The sequence below is a fragment of the Macaca fascicularis genome, chromosome 7 (assembly GCF_037993035.2).
Source record: "Macaca fascicularis isolate 582-1 chromosome 7, T2T-MFA8v1.1".
Taxonomy (NCBI): domain Eukaryota; kingdom Metazoa; phylum Chordata; class Mammalia; order Primates; family Cercopithecidae; genus Macaca; species Macaca fascicularis.
This window is the reverse complement of record NC_088381.1, coordinates 18,419,162-18,440,118: the sequence shown is the minus strand read 5'-3', so window position 1 is coordinate 18,440,118 and position 20,957 is coordinate 18,419,162. Positions and strand designations below refer to the sequence as shown.

Genomic DNA, 20,957 nt, shown 5'->3' with positions numbered 1-20,957 from the left:
TTCAACCCAGTTCCCCAGGCCCAGCTTCTGGAATAGACAGTTCCTTGTTATGAGATGGCTCCCACCATGTGGCAGGAAACAGCCATTGCCTGGCCTCCCCCTGCACTCCTGTCTGGGTGAAGAGGAGACGTGTTCCAGCAGAGCAGGTGGGCAAGGCCAGGGCTACCCCAGGCCCACGTGGCCACCTCCTTGCTCGGAGGGGTGACTGAGCACAGGTGGATGTGGACGTGTGCAGAGAATCTACTCTTCGGAGGAAGCCCACGCCGACGAGCGAGCTCTGTACCAGCCCTTGCCACGTACAACCAAAAGCCTAGAATGACATGGCCCTTCTCCGCAGTAAGAACAGCTGGTCTCAGATAGCGCCTCACATGTGTATGAGTCTGTAATGTATCAAGTGTTCCATCTCACCTTGTCCAACTACTCAAGGTAGTGCAGAAGGGAAAACAGACATGGGCCATGGGGTTTTGGGTGATACACAAATGGGCTCGGCCTCCTTACCTCCCTGCAAACTGCTGAGGCCCCAGGGAGCTCCCAGCCCTCAGCATGGACCCTGGGACAGGGTCACCTGAGCCCCAGAGGCTCTGAAGCACTGGGTGGTGACAGTTCCCACCTGCAACTCAGCAGCCAGGGAATGAATGAGAGTCGGGGTGGCAGGGCCAGGCAGGGGCCCCGGCCATCACTGGGGCCTGCGCTGCCGCCTCCGCTGCACTGCCTGGCGCAGGGCCTCCAGCAGCTGCTCCCGGTTGTTGCAGACATTGTAATGTGTCAGGCGCAGCAGCTTGTCCACATCCTCCTGGCTATAGGTCACCTTCGTGTAGTGGTAGGGAGAGTCCACTGAGGACAGGTTCACCTCCCCAGCCGCCGCCGCCTCAGGTGTCCGCTGGACCCCTGTGGAGAGAGTGGAGCCTGGCATGGGGGAACACGTGGGGAAGGTGGGTTTGGGGATGCACAGGGGACGGAGGGAGTGTGGGGGACTAGGGCAGCAGGAGGGGGAGGTGAACAGTGGCTCACCAGGGGCCGAGTACTCCCGGAAGGAGTCGTTGACAAGAGGGAAGTGCAGCACCGCAGGAGCTCCGGGGCAGGTGGGGTCGGAGAAGGTGTGGCACTCCCGAGGCTGGAGCTGCTCTTCCGGGCTGGGCGAGATGGGCGGGAACGGGATCCCCTGCTCCTGGCAGAAGCGGCCCAGGAGCTGCAGCTGCTGCGGGCAGAAGGGGCTTCAGAGGGACAGGGCCCTGGTGTCCTCAACACTGGGGCTGACGGTGTGAGATGCACCAAGATTCACGGACCTGGGGCTCAAACGCCAAGTCAGGGGCTCCAGTGGGGCCTACGAAGCCAGCCTTTGGGAAGAAAACGCCACACCTGACAGGCCTTGGTGGCAGCTGCTCTGGGGCTAGACGGAGCCGGGCTGCTCCCAGCACTCCAGTTCTGACACTGGGAGGCAGAGCAGACTCGGCAGGTGGGCCCGGAGGCCCAGGACCACACCTCGCAGGTCAGTAAGAGGACCCAGATACAAGATAAAACCTCGACAGCTTCCCAACTTCCGGAAGAGAATGAGCTCCTCTAGTGGCAAAGTAACAGATTGCAGTGTCCCAGTCACATGCAGTCACTGTCACAGCTCCTAAAGGAAGCTGGACCAGACACTGGACTCCAAAGCCCTTCTCTTCATGGGGCAGGGGCCACCCACCACCTCCCATGCCTGCCCACCCTCCCCAACCTGGAAGGCTCCGTGGAGGTTGTAGTCCAATGACAGGATGAGGTCCACGTCCCGAGTGGGCTGCAGGAGGGGCAGGCAGCTGGTGTTGATGAGGTAGCCAACATCCAGCAGGCACAGGTGGGGCTCCGAGGGTGTCAGCTGGTTGGGGAGCCCATCCAGAGTGGTAGCTGGAAGGTTGGGGAGAGCAGCAATTGTCACGGATACCAAGGGTACCAGATTCCTGCTGGAAGGAGACTCTGGCCTCTGGCCCCTGCTCTCCTGCTGAACTAACACCCCCGCAGCCCTGCAGGTGGGCCCTGGGTCCCCAAGACAAGGAGAAAAAGACCCCTGCTCCAAGCAGTCCAGGGAATCGAGCTCAAAGCAAGAGAACGAGAGTGGACCGGGAGGGGTGTCTGGAGCTGGGGACTCAAGGCTCAGGTGGCCACAGGAGGACTGTTGAGAGAAGCAAGTACCTTTCCAGGTGGAGAAGTGAGGATGCTGAAAGTAGTCTTTGTGGAAATGGAGGCCACGCAGGAAATTGTGTGTGGCCTGGGCCAGTGGGCGCCGTGTCAGAAGATCGGTGAAAAACTCAGCTATCCTGCTGGCTGTTGAGGGTGGTTCTTCTATCTTCAGAAGGGGGACCTGCTCCTTGTCTACACAGGCAAGGTGGGGGTGTGGGGGGAGAATGGGGACTCCTGCATCTTTATCCCCACCTTGGTGGTGACCCTGGAGGGGGAAGAGGTGAGACCCCCCCACCCCCGGTACAGCCCCAGGTGGCTGCCTCTTGGCACCCTTATGAAGGGGCCGGAGCACCTACCCAGGTTGGCCTGGTTCCTGACCCAGCGGTCCCAGAACTGGCTGGGCTCTGAGGCCCAGTATAAGCTGTCCTGGAGGTTGGCTGCATACAGGTTGCTCCAGATACCTGAAAGAGCAGCCGTGAGGGAAGAGGGCCCCCGACTCCTGTCCCAACCCTACCCTTCCCCATGGCCAGTCCTGACCCAGGAAGCTCTTCTGACCGAGGGCCACCCTCTCTCTCAGGGCCCATTTTCCCTGCTCGGCCCAGCTTCCCCAGCCTACCCAGCGCCCCTCACCTTCTAAGAAGCAGATGCGGGACTCAGGGAGCCTCTTCGTCAGCTGCCCCATGAAGAACTCAGAGCCAAAGAGCTCAGAGGGGATGAAGGCCCCATACTTGGGGAAGCCGACCTCGTAGGGAGAGAACTCGCACCACTCTGTGAGAAGGCCACCCCTCAGCCTCATGGTGCAGAGCCCTTAGGCACCTGCACCCCCACCCAGGGCTTTGCTTTAGGGCAGCCGAGGACCAGGAGGCCCAGGCCTTGTGGCCTGGGCTTTGTGCATGGGACCTAAGGCCCCTGCCTCCTTCCCAAAGGCCCAAGGGACCCTGGTAGGGTGTCAGTCTCCAGAAAGCACAGGACCTGGCCCAGGAGAGGTGGGTGTGACATCTGCCGTCTGCACACAGGCCCCGTCTCCCCTTACTCCACCAACCGCGAGGGCACAGGTCTCATCTCAGCTCCGGGGCCACTCACCCCCAAATTCAAAAGTGGACAGGCTCCGCTCCTTGGTGTTGAGGGCACAGTAGATGGGCAGAGGGTTCTGGCCATGACTCAGGGCCTCCCGCTGATCTGAGAGCTTGTGGTCATGGGGCTGGGGAAAGACGAGTGGAACCTGAACCCACAGCCACCTGGGTGCCCAGGCCCTTTCCCACCCTGCCGTCCAGCACCCTGCCCCAGCTCCAGCCCTGGCTCTGCCTCCGGCCGCAGCCCCCGCACCTCGTCATGTAGCAGCGCCTCGTTGATGAGGGCCCACAGGCTGGTGAAGCAGCTTGGGTAGCCCAGGCGGGCACGCTTGGCCAGCTCCTGCCGGTACCGCTGCAGCTGGCTGGGGGCCAACACACCGAGCTTGCTCTTGGTCACCTGGGTCTTTAGCAACTCAGTGGGCCCTGCCAGGTCCTTCTGAGACCACTCTGGGTCCTCATAGAGGTTGGCCAAGGCCCTGGGAAAAGCCAAAGTCAGAGGGCTGTCACTGAAGGACCCCATCTAGACCTCACGTGCCCCGGGTTTTCTAGGACAATAGCCTGGCAGGGACCTCCCCAGGGTCTCCTGGAGCACATTTCTCCGTGGCACGTTCGTTCTCCCAGCCGTTCTAGTTTGCTCAGAGGCCTAGGAGAACCCTGGCACCAGCACCCCCTGCCCCACAGGGTCCAGCATCAGCCTGTCCCCAGCTCACCAGGTGGAGCCCGAGGCCCCGGTAATGTAGGAGACGCAATCCAAGAGGCCCAGCTCCTTCAGGCCGGCCAGCTGCCCGTACAGGGAAGTCATTGCCCGGATCCCACCACCAGTGGCCATAATAGCTACCACTGGGATCTGGAAAAGAAGACAGCCAGGCCTGCAGAGGCCCTAGGGATGGGGAAGGCCAAGCCACGGGAAGAGGGGAAGAGGAGGTAGCAGGTCAAGTGGCCACCCAGCCCACAGCTAAGGCCTGATCACAGGTCTTGGGACCAGTTCTCAGTCAGCCCTGGGGGCCAGAAACAGCCTTAGTAAGCACCCAGCTCCTCCAGTCCTAAGGGCTCCAGGAAAAAATGGCCCAGGCAAGTTCTGAGCCTCATCTCCTCACCCTCAGACCCCGAGTCTGATGCTCACTTTCTGGAAGACCCAGGGCCCACCTTAAAATTTTCCCAAATTGCCATCACTCCCCCAGGAGATGGCCCAGGCTAATAAGAACCTCCTGAGGCAACCCAGGACCAACAGGCCTCATGCCAGCTATCTGTCTCACTCCTCAGACAGGCTAGGCTGAGAACCAGGAAACAGAGTAGGAAAGCCAGCCCTACGAGGCAGCTCCCGTGTGGGCTCCAGGCACCTCAAGCAACACTGCCTGGGCCAAGTCCCTCCTAACGCCAGGCGAGAGGAAGCAGGGTGGGGACAGGCAGCTGCGAACTCTGGTCTAGATCAGGGACAAGCAGCTCCAGTGTTCAGCACTGAACAAGCAAGCCCGGGGACACCCCATCCAGCCCAGCCCCCAAACCTCGTCCTCCTGCAGGTCTCTGTCCAGCTGCAGGGCCTGCCGCAAGGCGGTGGCCACCACCTGCTTCCTCCTGCTCAGGAAGGCCTGTTCCTCTGCACAGGGCCTGAAGCCCAGTCGCACGGCCAGCTCCCTCGGTCTGGCAGGGGAGGGAAGAGAACATGAGACAGCTCTCAGCCCTCCCCAGAGAATCGAAAGCTGGGTCTGCCTCACCTGCACTGCCCACTGCCCTCCCTCCTCTCCCCAACCCTCACTGCCACTCCTGTGTCACGAGACTGAAGTTTGACACCTAGGGAGGGTGTGTCCATGTGGACATGCTTGGGAATGCAGCAAAGCAGACTGGCGGGACACAGAATTCCGTGGCCATAAGAGGCTGCTTGGGGTCCCGGGTGCAGATAGGCCCCCAGGAAGGACCTACACCATGGATCCCCCCACCCAAGTCTCGTGCTCTGTCCCTCACCCATGGAGTTCAAAAATGACTACAAAGAGGGTGGATGCCGGGTGCAGTGGCTCACGCCTGTACTCCCAGCACTTTGGGAGGCTGAGGCAGGCATGTAACTTGAGGCCAGGAGTTCAAGACCAGCCTGGCCAACATGGGGAAACCCTGTCTCCACTAAAAATATAAAAATTAACCAGGTGTGGTGGTGGGCACCTGTAATCCCAGCTACTCGGGAGGCTGAGGCAGGAGAATCGCCTGAACCCCAGAGGCAGAGGTTGCAGTGAGCCAATATCATGCCATTGCACTCCTGCCTGGGCAACAGACTGTCTCCAAAAAAAAAAAAAAAGACAGGGGGAGGGACAGAAAAGGGCCAATGATTCCGTCTCCGAGAGGTGAGAAGCCGCTCTCCCAAGGCAGTGGGCGACAACTCTACGAAGATCATTTAAGATCCGGCCATAACAGCTTCCACCCAAAAGGGCGCAATTTCCCCTCTTCTCTCCCTTGGTTTTCCTGCCCTCTCTGCGCCCCAAACCATGTTACCATTTTCCGTCCTCACCTCCCTGCGTTTTCCAGCCAAACATTTATCAAGTGCTCCCCAGGTGCCTGGCACTGGGCTGGCCACTCACTCATCCCTCCGACCATAGGTGCTAAGGCTCCTCCCAGTACTTCGTGCCCCCTGCTGAGCGCCAGCCTGAGTGCCTTCAGAGAGCATGAGGATGAGGGGTGGCTGTTTCTCCCCCTCACTCCTCCAGGCCTGCTCCAGCCCTGCGCCCCGGTTACTTTTCCAGGACCTTGCCCAGTCTCCAGCTGGGCCTCTCACCCTGCTTCTTTTTTCAGCTCCACTCTCATCAGGGGGTCCTGAAAACCATGAAGGCCCCCGTCACAAAGGTCAGCCACCTCTACCCAGCTCTGCTCCTCTTACCTGACCCCGGGCGTACCACCCCCACACTGTCTCCACAGGGGCCAGGCCTGAAGCAGGGATGCTCAGAGGATACTCCCCAAAAAGCCTGGCCCTTGGCACCTGCTCAGGGTGTGGCCCACGGAGAGAAGCGGGAAGCAGGCCCGTCCCTCTGTGGCCTGGGGCCCAGCCCAGTCCAGGCACCTTGCTTCCTCCCCTGGGAGGCCAGTACCTGGGATGTGGGGAAGACAAGCCTCACCACTTGGTCAGAGGGCAGGGCACTCAGTGGCACCTTTAGTTGCTCCTTGGGGGCATCCTGTAGGGGACAAAAGACGGAGACCTAAGAATCTTTATGCTTCCGCTTCTCACACGGACCTCACCAAACTCCCACTGGCAGCCATAGAGGTATGGGAGGGACGGGCAGGGGAGGCCAGCATGGGCCCACACATGCTGCCAGCATGCCCACACTGCCAGGTGGGGCAGAGGTCAGGCTGGGAGGAGGTGCTGAGCCAGGGTACTGGGAGGAGGGGTGGAGGGAGGGAGGAAGTTCTGGGGGCCCCACCTCCAGGGGGCGAGGCACACTACCTGCAGGTGAATACTCAGCTCCTGCTCCCAGCAGGCTGGGCAGTGGAAGCGGAAGGTGCCAGTGCCCACAGGGGCCTCCTGCGGACCCTCACAGGACCCAGGAACCACAAGCTGAACTCTGCGCTCTGAGGCTGGAAACAGGAGCCAGAGCAGAGAGGTTGAGGGCGCTATCTCTGCCCACAGAGTCCATCTTGCTGGGAGGCCTGGAGAACACCTCCCTCTCCCCACTGAAATAGTCTGGTCAGGCTGGGGGTACGAGATGGAGCCCCCACCACGGTCCCCCTGAGAAGGCCTAAGGGGAAAGGTCCAGCCCCAGGGAGCCCCACAGAGAATTGTCCAATGCTTAAAGAGGGAAGACGGGCTGAGAGCCGGGGGCTGCCCCAGTGAGTTGGGGACTCACGCTTCTGGTCTCCTGTCTCCTCCAGTTGAACGTGCAAGCAGGAGAGCTCCCGGGCCTGAGTCATGAAGAGAGCCCCTCAGACACTAACCCCACCCCCATTCAGGGACCCCACCCTCCCAGCACCCTGGCTCCTGCTGGTCTGCACTTCATTACCTGGACCCTTGAGATTGTATTCCCTTAACAAACTGAAATCCCAGGGTCCCCAGACAGAGGCAGCGGTGGGCCTGTGCCTCAAGCTGCTGGCACGAGGGAGTCCCGGGGACCCCAGACCACCTCCCAGAGCACTGGTCACACTCACCACCAGAACGCCATTGCCGACGAGCTGCTCGCCACGGTCAGCCCTGGAAAGAGATCCCAAGGCCCCCTTAGTAGGAGTCCAAGTTCTCACCCCACAGAGACCTGGGCATCCCCCAGGCACTAGTGCTGTCCTTCCCACGAGGCACTCCCACCCAAACGGCCCCAGGCCCCTGACTCACAGACTCTGCAGGCGAAATTCAACTTCCAGGCACCCCTCACCCTGGGAAGAGAGCCAGAAGCGAGTTAGAAAGGGTCAGGAGTGCGCATGTGTCAGTGAGTATGAGAGACATACATGTGTGTGCATGTGCATGTGGCATTTCAACCCAGACACCAGCTGGGGCTGCCATGGAAACACCGCCTTGCCTGAGGGCTCAGTGAGAAGCTCTTGTGCCGGAACTCCCCAGCCCGCAGAGTCCCCACATCAAACAGCACTGACAACACAGGGTCATCTCCGGTCACCAGGTCCTGGTCAAAGACTTTCAGTTCCACGACATTCTGGAGGGAAAAAGTGACAGGGCTGCAGGAGGGAGGGGACGGGAAGGTGAGCCGGGCAGCGGCAGCGGCTGGTGGGGATGTGGGTAGAGCTAGCGCTGATGCCTGGCCCACCTTGAGCTGCCTGTGGATCCTAAAGTGAAAGCTCTGGTTCCAGACAGGGCTACTGCTGTTCTTGACTGTGCGTGTCTGGAGCCTGTGGCTGCAGGCTGTGGGCAGCCAGAGAGTCACGTAGCAGTCAGAGGGGGTCACTGTGGGAAGGAACAAGTGCCCAGCGGTGGCCAAGAGCCCTTCCCAGCCACCCAGACCCACTTCCTTCCATCACCTGGAGCCCCATGTGGGGTAAGACTAAGGGGAGGGGAAGCGGGGGACAGAGGCAGAGCCCCAGCTGCCACCTTCCATTCAGAAGCTCCTCTCAGCCCCCTCCTCTAGGCCCTGCCCACCAGCCCACCCGCCTCCACCAAATCCAGCCACAGCACCCTCCTCAGCACCCGCCTCCTCCCTCAGCCCAGCAGAGGCGCCAGGGCGGTGCGCACTCACCTAGGTCCTTAGAGGGTAGGCGATGGGCCTTCAGGACACGAACTGTGAGCAGGCAGGTCCTGGACACCTCTGCCTGCAGAGGCGGGAGAGGGGAGACCTGCTACAGGCTGATGAAGCCAAGGGTGACAGGGGCTGCAAAGGAGGCTGGAGCAGTGCCTTAAGGCTTAATCCTGAACCCCAGGCCTGTCCTCCATCCCATCAGAATCCTGAATCAACAAGAGGAGACATGACATCTCCATCATGATGCCTGCCAGCACTCACACAACGCTCTGCGCCGGCTCTGGGCCAAGGGCTTTGCATACATTAACTCATTTGTCGCACAACCACCGTATGCGCAGATACTATTTATGACGACCCACTCCACGAGGAAACTGAGGCACAGAGAAGCAGTCATTTGCCTGAGGTCCAGAATTGGGACTGGAGCCCGGGCAGGCTGGCTCCAGATTTATGCCTCACACAGACCTGCTTCCACCTCCTTCGGGTAGTATCCTTTAGGCTCTCCACCCCACATCCCCAGCCCACACCCCGGCTAAGCAGCTTTCAGGCTGGTCTTGGGTGGCAGGGGACATAAGCTATCGAGGGAGGGGAAGTGGCAAGTCAGGGCCCTGGGCCCCGGCTGAGCTGCTCTCGCACCCTCCCTCTACCCCTGGTCAGAAGTGCATCCTGAAAATGTGCTCTCTCCTGGGCAGGGGAGGTGGCTCCTAGCTCAGACCCCTCACAGGCTGTCGCGTCTGCCAGGTCAGGCTGAAGATGGTCCCCCAGTAGCTCCCTCCAAACCCATTCCCCGGTTCCGGGAATGCAGCCTGGCAGGCGCACCGGGACCAGGGAAGCCAGTGCCAACTGCTTCCTTTCGGCCTTCTGCCTGCCTCCACAAGGGGCCTAACAGGTCAAGTCCAGGGAGCAACCAGGTCCAGGGCAGTGCTGGAGAGCCTCATCCACCAGGGTCAGCCCAGGACCCCCACACTCCAGGCAACTGAGTCAGAGGAGCACAGAGCAGCCACTTCCTTCCAGGGCCTCAGGACGGCAGCTGGGAACCTGTGAGTCTCCAGGGCCCATATCCATGGTGCCAGGGAGCTGTGCCAGGAGCCCGTTCCCAGGGCAGAAAAAACTCAGGCTGGATCCCTCATCCCCAGGCCTCCTTCTCCCCTGGCTTCTGCCCACTGCCCTGGTCTTGTGGTCAATAAACTCCCCTCCCCACACCTGGAGAAGACCACAGCTCCCATAAGAAACATACTAACCAGGCCCCCACCGCTCCCATAAGAAACATACTAACCAGGCCCCCACCGCTCCCATAAGAAACATACTAACCAGGCCCCCACCGCTCCCATAAGAAACATACTAACCAGGCCCCCACCGCTCCCATAAGAAACATACTAACCAGGCCCCCACCGCTCCCATAAGAAACATACTAACCAGGCCCCCACCGCTCCCATAAGAAACATACTAACCAGGCCCCCACCGCTCCCATAAGAAACATACTAACCAGGCCCCAGGTAGAGAGCAGGGGTCAGCGTGGGGACCCAGCACCCTGCCAGGCCTTACCAGAGCCATGAGACCGAGTCCTTAGGAGCAGGAATGATGAAGCAGTGGCCACAGGATCAAGGACTGTGGGCTTTCTGACCCAGAGCCAAGGATGTAATGTCCCAGTTGGTCCCAAGTCCCTCCCACCTGCTGCCTCTGCTCCACCTAAGCTCCACACCCACTCCTGGACCAGCCACCTGTCCAGGAAACGAGGCACCCTAAGCCTGTACTAGCGCTCCTGACACCTCTGTGGCACTCGCCAGCCATTACCACCTGGGCCTGCCCCGCCCAGCCCTGAACTCCCAGCTCTGCAATCCCAGTCCAGAGAGCCTGCTGCCAGGGGCTGAGCAGAAGGAAAGCAGGGGTGAGTCCCAGAACAGCAGCCAAGGGAACAGTGGAGTGCCCCGTCACAGGCCTTTCACAACTCTGGCACCTGTTCGACAGGAATGCCCAGTCTTGACTGCAGGGCTCCATCAATCTGAGATGAGCACCCGGGCCCCCTCGCGACAGGCAGGGGAGTGGCTGTCACATAAAACAGCCCTTCAAAGCCAGGTGCTGAGTGGCCAGGGATGAGGCCTGTGGGTTGGCACTCAGGGGCAGGGGGTTCTTCTGTCTCTAGGGCATGGTTTGTAGGGGGTCAGAGTGTGGAGACCAACTCCTTCCTCAGAGGGACAGCCCCAGAACAGGCAGGGGCTTCTGTCCCTTCCTGCCTGTGCCTATTATGGGAAAAACAGGGGTTATCCCCAGGGCACCAGGTCCCACCTGCTGCCCCTGAACTGGGGGAGGACCGTAACCATAGCAAAGCTAGGAATAGCTCTCAAGGTCCTGGGCCGAAGAGGTCTAGGCGAGAGAGTTCCAAGACTGAGGTCTGCTTGCTTGTCCCAGGGAGGGGCTGCTGTGGCTCTCATGGACGGCAGAACTTGGGCAGCTGACGGCTCTTTGGGCCCAGGCTGGGATCCAGCCCTCACCCCCCAGTGAAGGTCACCCTGAAGTTTTTACCTGAACCTTCAGGCCCTCCTTAGAGCACAGAAGGCAACTTCAAGAGGGAGGATCAGAACATACGACTCACAGGCCGGGCGAGGTGGCTCACGCCTATAATCCCAGCACCTTGGGAGGCTGAGGAGGGTGGTTCACGAGGTCAGGAGATCGAGACCATCCTGGCTAACACGGTGAAACACCATCTCTACTAAAAATACAAAACATTAGCCAGGCGTGGTGGCGGGCGCCTATAGTCCCAGCTACTCGGGAGGTTGAGGCAGAAGAATGGTGTGAACCCGGAGGCGGAGGTTGAAGTGAGCCGAGATCACACCACTGCACTCCAGCCTGGGCGACAGAGCGAGACTCCATCTCAAAAAAAAAAAAAAAAAAAGAACATACGACTCACAGCTACCTTTTATTCAACATGTCCTGTGTGCCAGCTCCACGCTGGTCCTCATAGACATCATCTCCAAGCCCATGATAGCCCTGCGAGGTAGAGCCATTATTATCTGTTTACTGACAGGACACCAATGCCCGAGATGCAGTGACTCTCCCAACATCACAGCACTGGGGAGAGGTGCCACTGCACCTGATCCCTGCTCCGCTCACCTGTGTGGTAACTTCCTGAGAACCCTCACCCAGACATGCCTGGCACCTTGAGTCCTCATGACCACATTCCAAGATCCTCCAAAGTTGATCTCAAGCCATGCTGGACCCTGGGCCAGCAGCCAGCATGCACACTCCAGGCTCTCGAGAATTGACCCGGCCAGGAAGGGGCTGGCCCCTTCCCCCGAGGCGTGCCTGGCCATGTTCACCAGAGCTCCATCAGTCAAGGCCTGAAGCCTTGGTGAGGGAGTCGAGCAGCTGGAAGTAACTATACTTGAGGTCGTATTCCATGTCATACCAGAAATTCACTGTGGGAAGAATGGGGATCTGAGTATGAAGGTCGCTCTTCTGACCTGGAGCCTCCCAAGCCTCCCCCTAGAGGCCCTGCTGGACCTTGGCGGGGCCTGTCCCCGGGCAGCCTGGGCAACTCCTTACCTGCAATGCAGCCCTGGGACTGCTGGACGTGGTGGAACCACAGAGCCGGCAGATAGAGCATCTCACCGGCCCGCACTGTACAGCGAAGGGCCTGGGCCTGACTGTAACTGGGGTAGCGGGCTAGGTCTGGCGCCAAGGGGTCCAGTGGGATCCAGGGCACCTGGGAACACATCAGATGCCAGGGAGCAGCCCCCCAGACCCCCCAGGACTTCAGGCTGTGTCCCTTCCAAAGGTCAACACCACAGACCCTGCTCAGCTCAGCAATGAAAGGCCTCAGACTTAGGGATTTTTCAGAGCAAGGTGCCACCTCCCCAGATCTTTTGTGCCTGCTCTTCAGGGCCAGGCTTCTGCCCTTCTCCCTCCCTAGAGCCCAAGAACAGGACAAACACCTTCTCCATGGCCTCTTCATCCACCACCTTAAAGGTGCCCTCTTCGGTTAGCTGGTAGGTTGCCGGCGTGTACAGCTCTGGAGCCCAAGGGAGAAGGGTGTGGGGGAACTGCAAACGGCCTGGAACTTGCCAGACCCTCCTCCACCCCAGCCAGCCCTGGGCAGGGGCAAGGGGATCAGGGGCCCTGGTGCAGTGGGGATGCCACAGCCACACCTCAGGCCTGGGAACTGGCCTCCCAGGCTCTTGCTGCCTCCCTCCCCCTTGGGCCAGCTGTTCCCCAGCCCCTGCAGGCCACATCCCCTACCATAGGGGATGAAGGGCCGGTCGCTGGGCGGATGTAACAGGAAATGCTTCTCTCCTGAGACCACGCAGTAGAGGTTCTCATAGGGGTCCTTGTGCACTGCCAACATAAAGAAGGCCCGGGGGCAGGGTATGGAGGGCAGGGGCACAAGAGGCGGCAAACCATCATGCTGAGAGCCCTGCACCCCAAGACGGCCTATGACAAAAGAGAAGCACACAGAGTCAGTGGGCTGGAGATGCCAGGGGCTCTGATGGGCATTCTGGAACTCCACCTACCAGGGTCTTAATGCTCGCCAGGCCCTGGACTCCTCTCCACCAAGAGGGGAAGTTCTCCTACACCTACCCCCTGACCCAGCTGGCCTTTAGGGAGCTTTCTTTGGGTCTAGAAGAAACAATGCACCCACCCCCAATGCCACGGGTCCCTTCCCCCACCTCAGCTGTCAAGGGAAGCCCTCTGTGGTGCCCGAGTCCTAGAAGCCAAAAGAAATCTTAGAGAACAGTCAGTCCAACCTCCAACCAGGGTCTTCCCTCCCTCTGCCCCCACCTGCTCCTTCCCCACCTTTGTATTCCCGACACCTACAAGAAGTCACCGCAGCCGCCTCCCCTAGCCAGAAGTTCACAGCATCGGGCATCTTTCCTGCAGGGCAGATGGCAGAGAGCAAGTTAGGAAGGCCAGGCTGGGGATAGCTGCCATCCAGTGATGCCGGAGCCAAAACCTGGGTGAGCACAGAAGAATCCCAAGAAAGGGGTCAGGGAGAAGAGGGAGAGGTTGGGAAAGCTTGGGGAAGAGGCCCGCCCTCCCCTGGGGCAGAAGGAAGGACAACAATCTTCGGTAGTTTGTCTATGATTAAGTCAAGGCCTGGGAATGTATTTAGTGAGCTGCACCAGATGCTGACAGGACCAAGCCTGTAGGTCAGGTCATCACCTAAGGGCAAGCAGGCTGACCCCCTCCTTCCTGTATCTTCCCTGCCCCGGGCCAGGACCACCCCACCTCCACTCACCCAGGGCTTCTGAGGCCCAGGGCACATGGGATTCCAGGTCAGGCAGCAGCTGGGGCAGCTCGGTGGGCAGGTTGGAGCACTGCTTCTGCACGTAGAGGACCCCGGGGTGCTGGGCCCGGCCCTCCAGCACATCCAGCACGAAGCTCAGGGGCACGCGGCGTTCAGCTGGCATCACGAAGCGGTCCCCTCTCACGGCATCCGCGTAACCGTCTGGGGTCACGGCCACGCTCACCTCCGTGGACCCCACTGTGGCTCTAGAGGAATGGACGCTCAGCCCATGCCTAGATGCCAGTAATCACTGCTCACACCCAACCCCAGGGCAGCTCCCACCTGAAATAGGGGAGGGACCACTTTTGGAGGGCCGGCCAGTGCTGCAGAGCGTTGCGGATGATGCACGGCCTGCTGGGGCAGACCCAGTCCCGGTAGAAGTGGAGCGGAGTTGGGGGCTTGTCCAGGTAGGGTACAGCAAGAGGCACGCTGAGCTCTGAGAGAAAGAGGAAGATGGGGGATGGAGGGGCTGAAGTCAGCAGCACCCAGTCCCAGCCCAAGAGATGCCCTCCCTGGAAAGGCCAGGCTGTCACTGGGAAATGCTCATTGGTGACCAAAGGACCCTGGACAACCAGTAATAGAAGGATGAGGAGGGAAAATGAAAGCAGAAAGCATCACGCACACACACCAGCATGGGCCCCGACCGTGCACAGGGCCAGGGGCTGCTACACAACCCATAATCCAAATCGTCCGTGGGGCTGTGTCTGCACAGTGAACCCTCTCTGCCTTCCCACCTTGGAGGGCCAGCCTCCCAGCATCTACCAGAAAGGCACCATGGAGTGGTGTTGGGAACTCCAGAATGAGTAAGGCTGAGGCCCCATGGCCACGGGCTATTCTGGGTGGGGTGTGGCTCTGGGAAGCCCCCTTCAACAGTGATATTTACTGAGCACTTGGCTTGGCTAATCTGGGGCTATCAGGGATCACACAATTATCTTGGGAAATTTACAACCTTCTTACCCAGGGAGACAAACTAACAGATGACACCAATGGAGGAAAAGGAAGGGCTGGGCTGTGGTTTGGGTCCTGCTGAACAGCATCACCATGTCCAGACACCCAGGGCCACCATGTGCACTTCCGCGGGCTGTGTGGTATGCACCTGTGCAGGGGTCTACAGTGGCCCTGTGTCACCTCTAATCAAAATCTCTTTTTGACTCAGCTTTCTTTCTCCTTCACTCCCATCATCCTACTGGTTGGCTCTAAGTCCTGTTGATTCTGTCTCCTGTGTCTCTCAAACCCACCGTCTCCTCTCCTCCACTGGCATCCACATTCCAGCTACCTCCTTTGGGTCCTCACTCAAATATCACATTGATAAGGCTTCCTTCTCTGACTATACTTTCTAAATTTATAATCTGTCCCCCTCCCCACTGTCAAAAATCTTTATACCCCTTTCCCTATTTTTTCTCCTTCATATTCATCGCCATCTAACATGCTATATATTTTAGGGCCGGACATGGTGGCTCATGTCTGTAATCTCAGCACTTTGGGATGCAGAGGCAGGAAGATTGCTGAGGCTGGGAGTTCAAGACCAGCCTTGGCAAGGTAGCGAGACCCCATCTCTACAAAAAAACTAAAAATTATCTGGACATGGTGGCATGCACCTATACTCCTAGCTACACTACAGGCTGAATGAAGCAGAAGGATCACTTGAGTCCAAGAGTTAGAGGCTGCAATGAGCGATCATCATACCACGGCACTCCAGCCTGGGTGACAGAGCAAGACCTTATCTCAAAAAAGTATATATATATTTCATGTACATAAACTGTTTATCATTCTGTCACCCTTGCTAGAATGTAAACTCCACAAGGGCAGAGACACTCATCTTGTTCGCTGATGTACCCCCTGGGACCTAGAACAGTACCTAACACACAGCATGTAATCAGCAAATATTTGCCTAATGTTGAATAGAAGTCTCCAGCATCCTGGCTGGATGGTTGCGGCAGTGAACTAGCTGGTTTCTCTGGCTTAATTCCACTCCCTCTCAAAGTATTCATCATCATAGTCTCAGTCATCTCCTGAAGATACAATCTCATCTTGCCATACCCCTAGTAACAAATGCCTCGATGGCTTACCACTGCTCCTTAGAGAATGCCGCCTGCCTTGGCACGCACGACCAAGAACAACCTACTCTTCCAGTCTGATTTCCTGTCTTGTGCCTGCCCTTGCCACACACCCTCTATTCAGGTGGTACCTGACTTTGTCCCAGCTGCTCACTCAGACTGGAATGTCTTTTTGCTGGTTTTTATAAAGTATACAGGGCTTTGCTTTGCTACATTTATGCTCTAGGTCGAGCCAGAAGGCCTTGGTGTCCATTTGGTGGTTACTACATCCTGCTCCAAATGGTCCCAGCACTGATGTTCACCTCTGAGGTTACGCCGCATCTCTCACAGCCACACCATGTTAGTCACCTTTACTTTCTGATCAGTTGGAAAGTGAATGTTCTTAGATCAAAAATTGTAACTGAGTGAGAAGACCCCCGTGGGCCCAGGAATACTGGAAAGGAAAGAGCTGGCATGCCTGCTTGCTTCCCTGGCTAGAGGCAAGATGGCACCCGTCCACTAGATATGGGATCCAGGAGATAGGAAAGTGGCAAAGGCCTTCCCAGTCATGCCAGCCCATCCAAGCAGTCACCTTGGGAGACGGTGGTCTGAGGCTCAGTACATCTCCCTGTTGTACTCGCTGAGATTCTTTTGAGACAGCATCTTGCTCTGTTGCCCAGGCTGAAGTGCAGTGATGCAATAATGGCTCACCACAGCCGCAAACTGTCACCGGACCTTTGGGGTGTTGCTTTGCCAGCTGGAAACCTCTGTGGCCAGTGATGCCTTTGCCCGTTTTGCTCAGGCCCATTGGGCCCACTCATCCCTGCAGGCTGTGCTCGGCTCATGCCACCAACCTGTATCCCACACCTGCCAAGGGCGAGTGGGGCGGCGAGGTGTGTGTGAGCCAATGAGTGTGGAGTCTGGCCACTGTGCACAGCCAGGTATGTGGGCTGCGGTGGGGCAGGCAGCTCCAGGTGCCAACATGGGCGCTGGTTTCCTGCAAGGCTGCAGTTAGACCAAGTATACCATAAGTAGCTTCCACAGCTGACACTAGGAAACATGGTGGTGCTTGGAAGCTTGGAGATACCAGGAACTGCAGAGCCCTAAAGAGGATGTCAGAACCCCAGCTTGGGGAGCTCCTGGGTCTGGGCTCCCCAAAGGGCTGCAGCTCTTCTTTCCTTCTTGTCTTCCACCATGTGGCGAGCAAGACGCATGGTTCAGCCCTCTTCATGTTACAGCTCTTTTAGCCCCACCATTCAGCACGTCCCCAGTTCTTGTCCTGCATCCAGGAAGAATGAAGTACATACAGACAAGTAGAGGGTTAACAAGACAAAGAGGAGCTTTACTGAGTCATGGAACAGCTCAGAGGAGACCCATAGTGGGCAGCTCCTCTCCGCAGCCAGGGTATCCCCATGAGTGTTCAGCTCTCAGCAGAGAGGATGGCTCTTCTGCAGGACTTCGCTTTGCTACATTCGTGCTCTAGGTCGAGCCAGAAGGCCTTGGTCTCCATTTGGTGGTTACTACATCCTGCTCCAAATGGTCCCGGCACTGATGTTCACCTCTGAGCTTATGCTGCGTCTCTCGTGGCCACACCATGCCAGTCACCTTTACTTTGCAATCAGTTGGAAAGTGAACGTTCTTAGATCAAAAATTGTAACTGAGTGAGAAGACCCCACTGGGCCCAGGAGTACTGGAAAAGAAAGAGCTGGCTGGCCTGCTTGCTTCCCTGGCTAGAGTGGCTCCTGTCTGTGGGCAGGTTGCCGAGTCTCTCCAGCTCTCAGCAGAGAGGGCAGCTCCTTCCTGCAGCTGGTCGTCCCATTGTCTCTTCTGGTCTGGCTGAGTCAGGGGCTTTTTATGGCCCTCAGAGGGGAGGAAGTACATGCCTATTGGTCCATGGGCAGCCATGGGTGGGCCAGAAAAAGCATCAAAATTTCCCATTCCAATCCATGGGACCCGCAGCCCAGCCCCCAGGCTTCAGGCCTTCCCTGGCTTGAAGGTCAGGCTTCACCCGGGACCCATCTGCCTCTTGCCACCATTCATGGCACCCAGGCTGTTTGTGCCAAGGGGTGCCTGCAGGCCAGCACTGAGCTGCCCTCAGCCCCTCTTGGCTTCCCTCCCATGCTCGTTGGCACCCAAAGGCCGGAGGGGGCCAAGGTGGCAGGGGGCTGGTGTGTCAGCACTGCCCAGAGCATTCACACACCCAGCCAAGCCGCAGCAGCACCCAGGTTCAGCCTCAACTTTGCTCCATGATCAGATCAGGCGCTGACAGTGGGGAAAGCCAGACAGCAGGATCAGGCACTTCCGAGCCTGTGGCAGCAGAAAGGGGCCTTCCTGGGCCCCCGAGAGTGCAGAGGTGCCTGGCCCCACAGCTGCAGCTGCAGCCAGGAGGGTGGGGCTTCTGCCTGCTCCTGGCTCCCAAGAGCACAGGGTACCTGAGTTGCAGCCCTGGCTTGGGTGCTTGCAATTGTGCCTAGGGAGCTCCCACTCCACCACTTGGAAGGGGTGGGGCTCCCACTTGTCTCCAGTTCCTGCCAGCTCTGTGGAGCATGCGGCCCAGCTGCACCTCCTCTTTGCATTTTCCCCACAGTGGCAGCGGGCAAGGTGCAGATGGCACGGCAGCCCCGACCACCCCACACAAATAAGCCTGATGGTCCTGGGGCTGGCCCTACAAGTCCCGGCTGCACCTTTGGCAGGGTGCTCGTGGGCTTCTGGGATATGGCGGGGAGCGAGGTTGAGGCTGCAGCAGAGGGTCTGGGCTTAAGAGCAGGTCCTGCCCAGCTGTGTGAGGGTGGGGGTGGTGCAGTCGGCTGCCTCAGGGATGCAGGGAACAGGGGACTCACTACTACCACTGCCACTCCCAGAGCCGCTTCTGCTGCCCGACTCGTGCCTCCCCACTGCAGCCAGCATGATGACAGCATCCACTCGACTGCCGCCACTGTCATCAGAACTACCAGACTCAAGCAATCCTCTTGCCTCAGCCTCCTGAACAGGTGGGACTACAGGCACATGCCACCACACATGATGGTGTCTCACTATGTTGCCCAGGCTGGTCTTGAACTCCTGGCCTCAAGAGATCCTCTCACTAAGGAAGGAGACCACTACTATTCTGCTGCCTTCCTACCCCCACCTTGCCTAGTTCACAAGACAGGAGAAAAGAGAGAAAGAAACAAAAGTAAGATAAATAGCCAGACAACCTTGGCACCACCACCCGGCCCTAGGAGTTAAACAAAGTAATAATAACATCAACCCCTGGCCTAAACTACTTGTGTTATCTGTAAATTCCAGACACTGTATGAAAAAAGCATTGTAAAACTTTCTGTTCTGTTAGCTGATGCATGTCGGCCCCAGTCACGTTTCCCACGCTTGCTCAGTTTATCACGACCCTTTCACGTGGACCCCTTAAAGTTGTAAGCCTTTAAAAAGGCCAAGTATTTCTTTTTCAAGGAGCTCGGTTCTTAAGACATGAGTCTGCCGATGCTCCCGGCCGAATAAAAAACCTCTTTCTTTAATCCGGTGTCTGAGGAGTTTTGTCTGCGGCTCATCCTGCTACATCACTTTGGCCTCCTGAAGTGCTAAGATTACAGGCGTGAGTACTGAACACAGCCTGGGATTCTGGAACTACGTGGAAACTGCCATTTTTTCACCCTTTGGACTTCTGCAATTAGGGATTTGTTTTACTTGCTCACCATTTTTAGAGAATGGCTGCTTTTCTCTCCTGGGGCTTCAAAGTGAGAAAATTTCAAAAGGGATCCAAACAATTCCTTTGACCCCATAACTCTACTAAGAATTTAACTAACAAGGCTGGGAGCAGCAGCTTATGCGTTCCACGGTGTTCCGAAACTTTGGAATTCCGAGGTGGAAGGATTGCTTGAGCCTAGGAATTTGAGACCACCTGGTCTCTACTAAAATTCAAAAAAATTAGCCAGGCATGGTGGTGCATGCCTATAGCCTCAGCTACTCCCAGGCGCTGAAGCAGGAGGATCTCTTGAACCTGGGAGGTCGAGGTGCAGCGAGCTATGATTGTGCCACTGCACTCCAGCTTGGCTGACAGAGTAAGACCCTGTCTCAAAAAATATATATATAAAGAATTTAACCAATAAAAATACTCACACATGTGCACAAAGACCCTGCTCCTGCAGACTGGCTTCTTCACTGTTTCCTGAACACATAGGGCACACTCCCACCAAGGGCTTTGCCTGCACTTGCCTTCTAACCTACTTCTACTCTACAACTTACTCATTCAGTACACCTGTGATTAACTGTCCACCTTCTCACTTAGAATGTAACAGGGCACAGAATGTAAAGGAGAGAGATTTGTTTTGTTCAGTGATGTATCTCAAACACAGTGAACAGAACCTGGCACACAGAGATGCTGAATAAGTATTCGTTAAATCAATACTCAAAGCATTGCAGCATTCGTTGCAGCATTATTGAAAACAACAGATTGGACATGACCTAAATGAGTAAGTGAAAAAGACTGAGGTAGAGGAATGTGAAATGATCTCCAAGATACACGGTGCAGAAGAGTATGTTTAGCAGGCTACTATTTGTACAAAAAAAGTGTAAAAAGTCATGTGTGCACGGATATAAACAATCTTTCTGGAAGAATGCAAACTGGGGCTGGGAGGGAACCTTGCTTCATTTACATTGCATACCATTATATATTACATACCCATCACATATACATGTGCCTGTGTTGCTGTTCAGTGGGAAGAAATCATTTAAAAATAGAAAAAAGGAGAGAAGAGAGGAAGAAAGAAAAGGAATAAAAACTCAGCAGGGGAAGAGCCAGGGACCATTTGGTCAGCCTGCAGTCCTCCCAAAGTGGGAGAGGGGAGTTGGGGCCGGAGGTGGGGCACGTGGGGGAGAAATCCGGCCACCACCTGTGTGCCTTTGATGCGCTTTCAACAAGGGTACCAGCAAATTCCTCAAGACTGTGGGAAACACAGGGCTTCGTCACGACCACGGTCAAGACGGCACCGGGCCTCGGGAATGACATGAACAGTCACCCAGGAAGCCGCGGGAGTGCGCGAACACTCGGGGAGGGAAGCGGGTTGTAACAGAAGAGCAACCCGAGCGGGGCCTTAGGCCAGTCGCACACGCGAGGTTCCGAGCCCCCGGTGTCAGCGGCATCCCAGGGCCCCTCCCATGTTCGGAGATCGCCGCAGCCTCTGGCAGAGCCCACTCACCCCTTGCAGCGGCCGGGAATTCTCGTAACTCCCTCCTCACGGCGTCCAAAGCCGCCTCCGCCATGGCTGCGTCT

At 57.6% G+C, this 20,957-nt stretch overlaps 1 protein-coding gene across 25 annotated transcripts; it reads right to left on the bottom strand.

Moving 5' to 3' along the window:
* Positions 1-367: 367 nt before the first annotated feature.
* LOC102143026 (bifunctional peptidase and (3S)-lysyl hydroxylase JMJD7) lies at positions 368-20,957 on the bottom strand. 25 transcript variants are annotated; one of them, XR_012414821.1, is made up of 26 exons: positions 16,287-19,872; positions 13,941-14,094; positions 13,611-13,856; positions 13,169-13,246; positions 12,614-12,805; positions 12,310-12,386; positions 8,381-8,453; positions 7,955-8,091; positions 7,712-7,843; positions 7,528-7,568; positions 7,350-7,392; positions 7,052-7,106; positions 6,652-6,782; positions 6,299-6,382; positions 5,989-6,026; positions 4,733-4,868; positions 3,938-4,074; positions 3,481-3,703; positions 3,238-3,355; positions 2,785-2,922; positions 2,511-2,615; positions 2,167-2,346; positions 1,715-1,881; positions 1,287-1,560; positions 1,012-1,198; positions 368-888 (listed from the first exon to the last, which is right to left on the bottom strand). XR_012414821.1 is itself a non-coding variant. In XM_065547822.2 (26 exons), exons 1-26 carry the CDS (start codon positions 20,945-20,947, stop codon positions 677-679), a joined length of 3,207 nt encoding a protein of 1,068 aa, XP_065403894.1. In that variant the 5' UTR covers positions 20,948-20,957; the 3' UTR covers positions 368-676. The 25 variants fall into 25 exon arrangements, 19 of the variants coding, with proteins under 19 accessions (XP_065403894.1, XP_073851676.1, XP_073851675.1 ...); XR_012414822.1 differs by having other exon boundaries at positions 1,012-1,195; XR_012414823.1 differs by having other exon boundaries at positions 1,287-1,431.

Bases quoted from the DNA above. Each gene is read 5' to 3' on its own strand.
- LOC102143026 (XM_065547815.2), bottom strand. From the start codon at position 16,502: ATGGGCCTGAGCAAAACGGGCAAAGGCATCACTGGCCACAGAGGTTTC. The intron at 6,783-7,051 runs GTGAGTCCCCAA...TCCTGTTTCCAG, and splicing joins GGAGACAGGAGACCAGAAGC to CCTCAGAGCGCAGAGTTCAG. The intron at 2,347-2,510 runs GTAGGTGCTCCG...TTGCCTGTGTAG, and splicing joins CAGGAACCAGGCCAACCTGG to ACAAGGAGCAGGTCCCCCTT.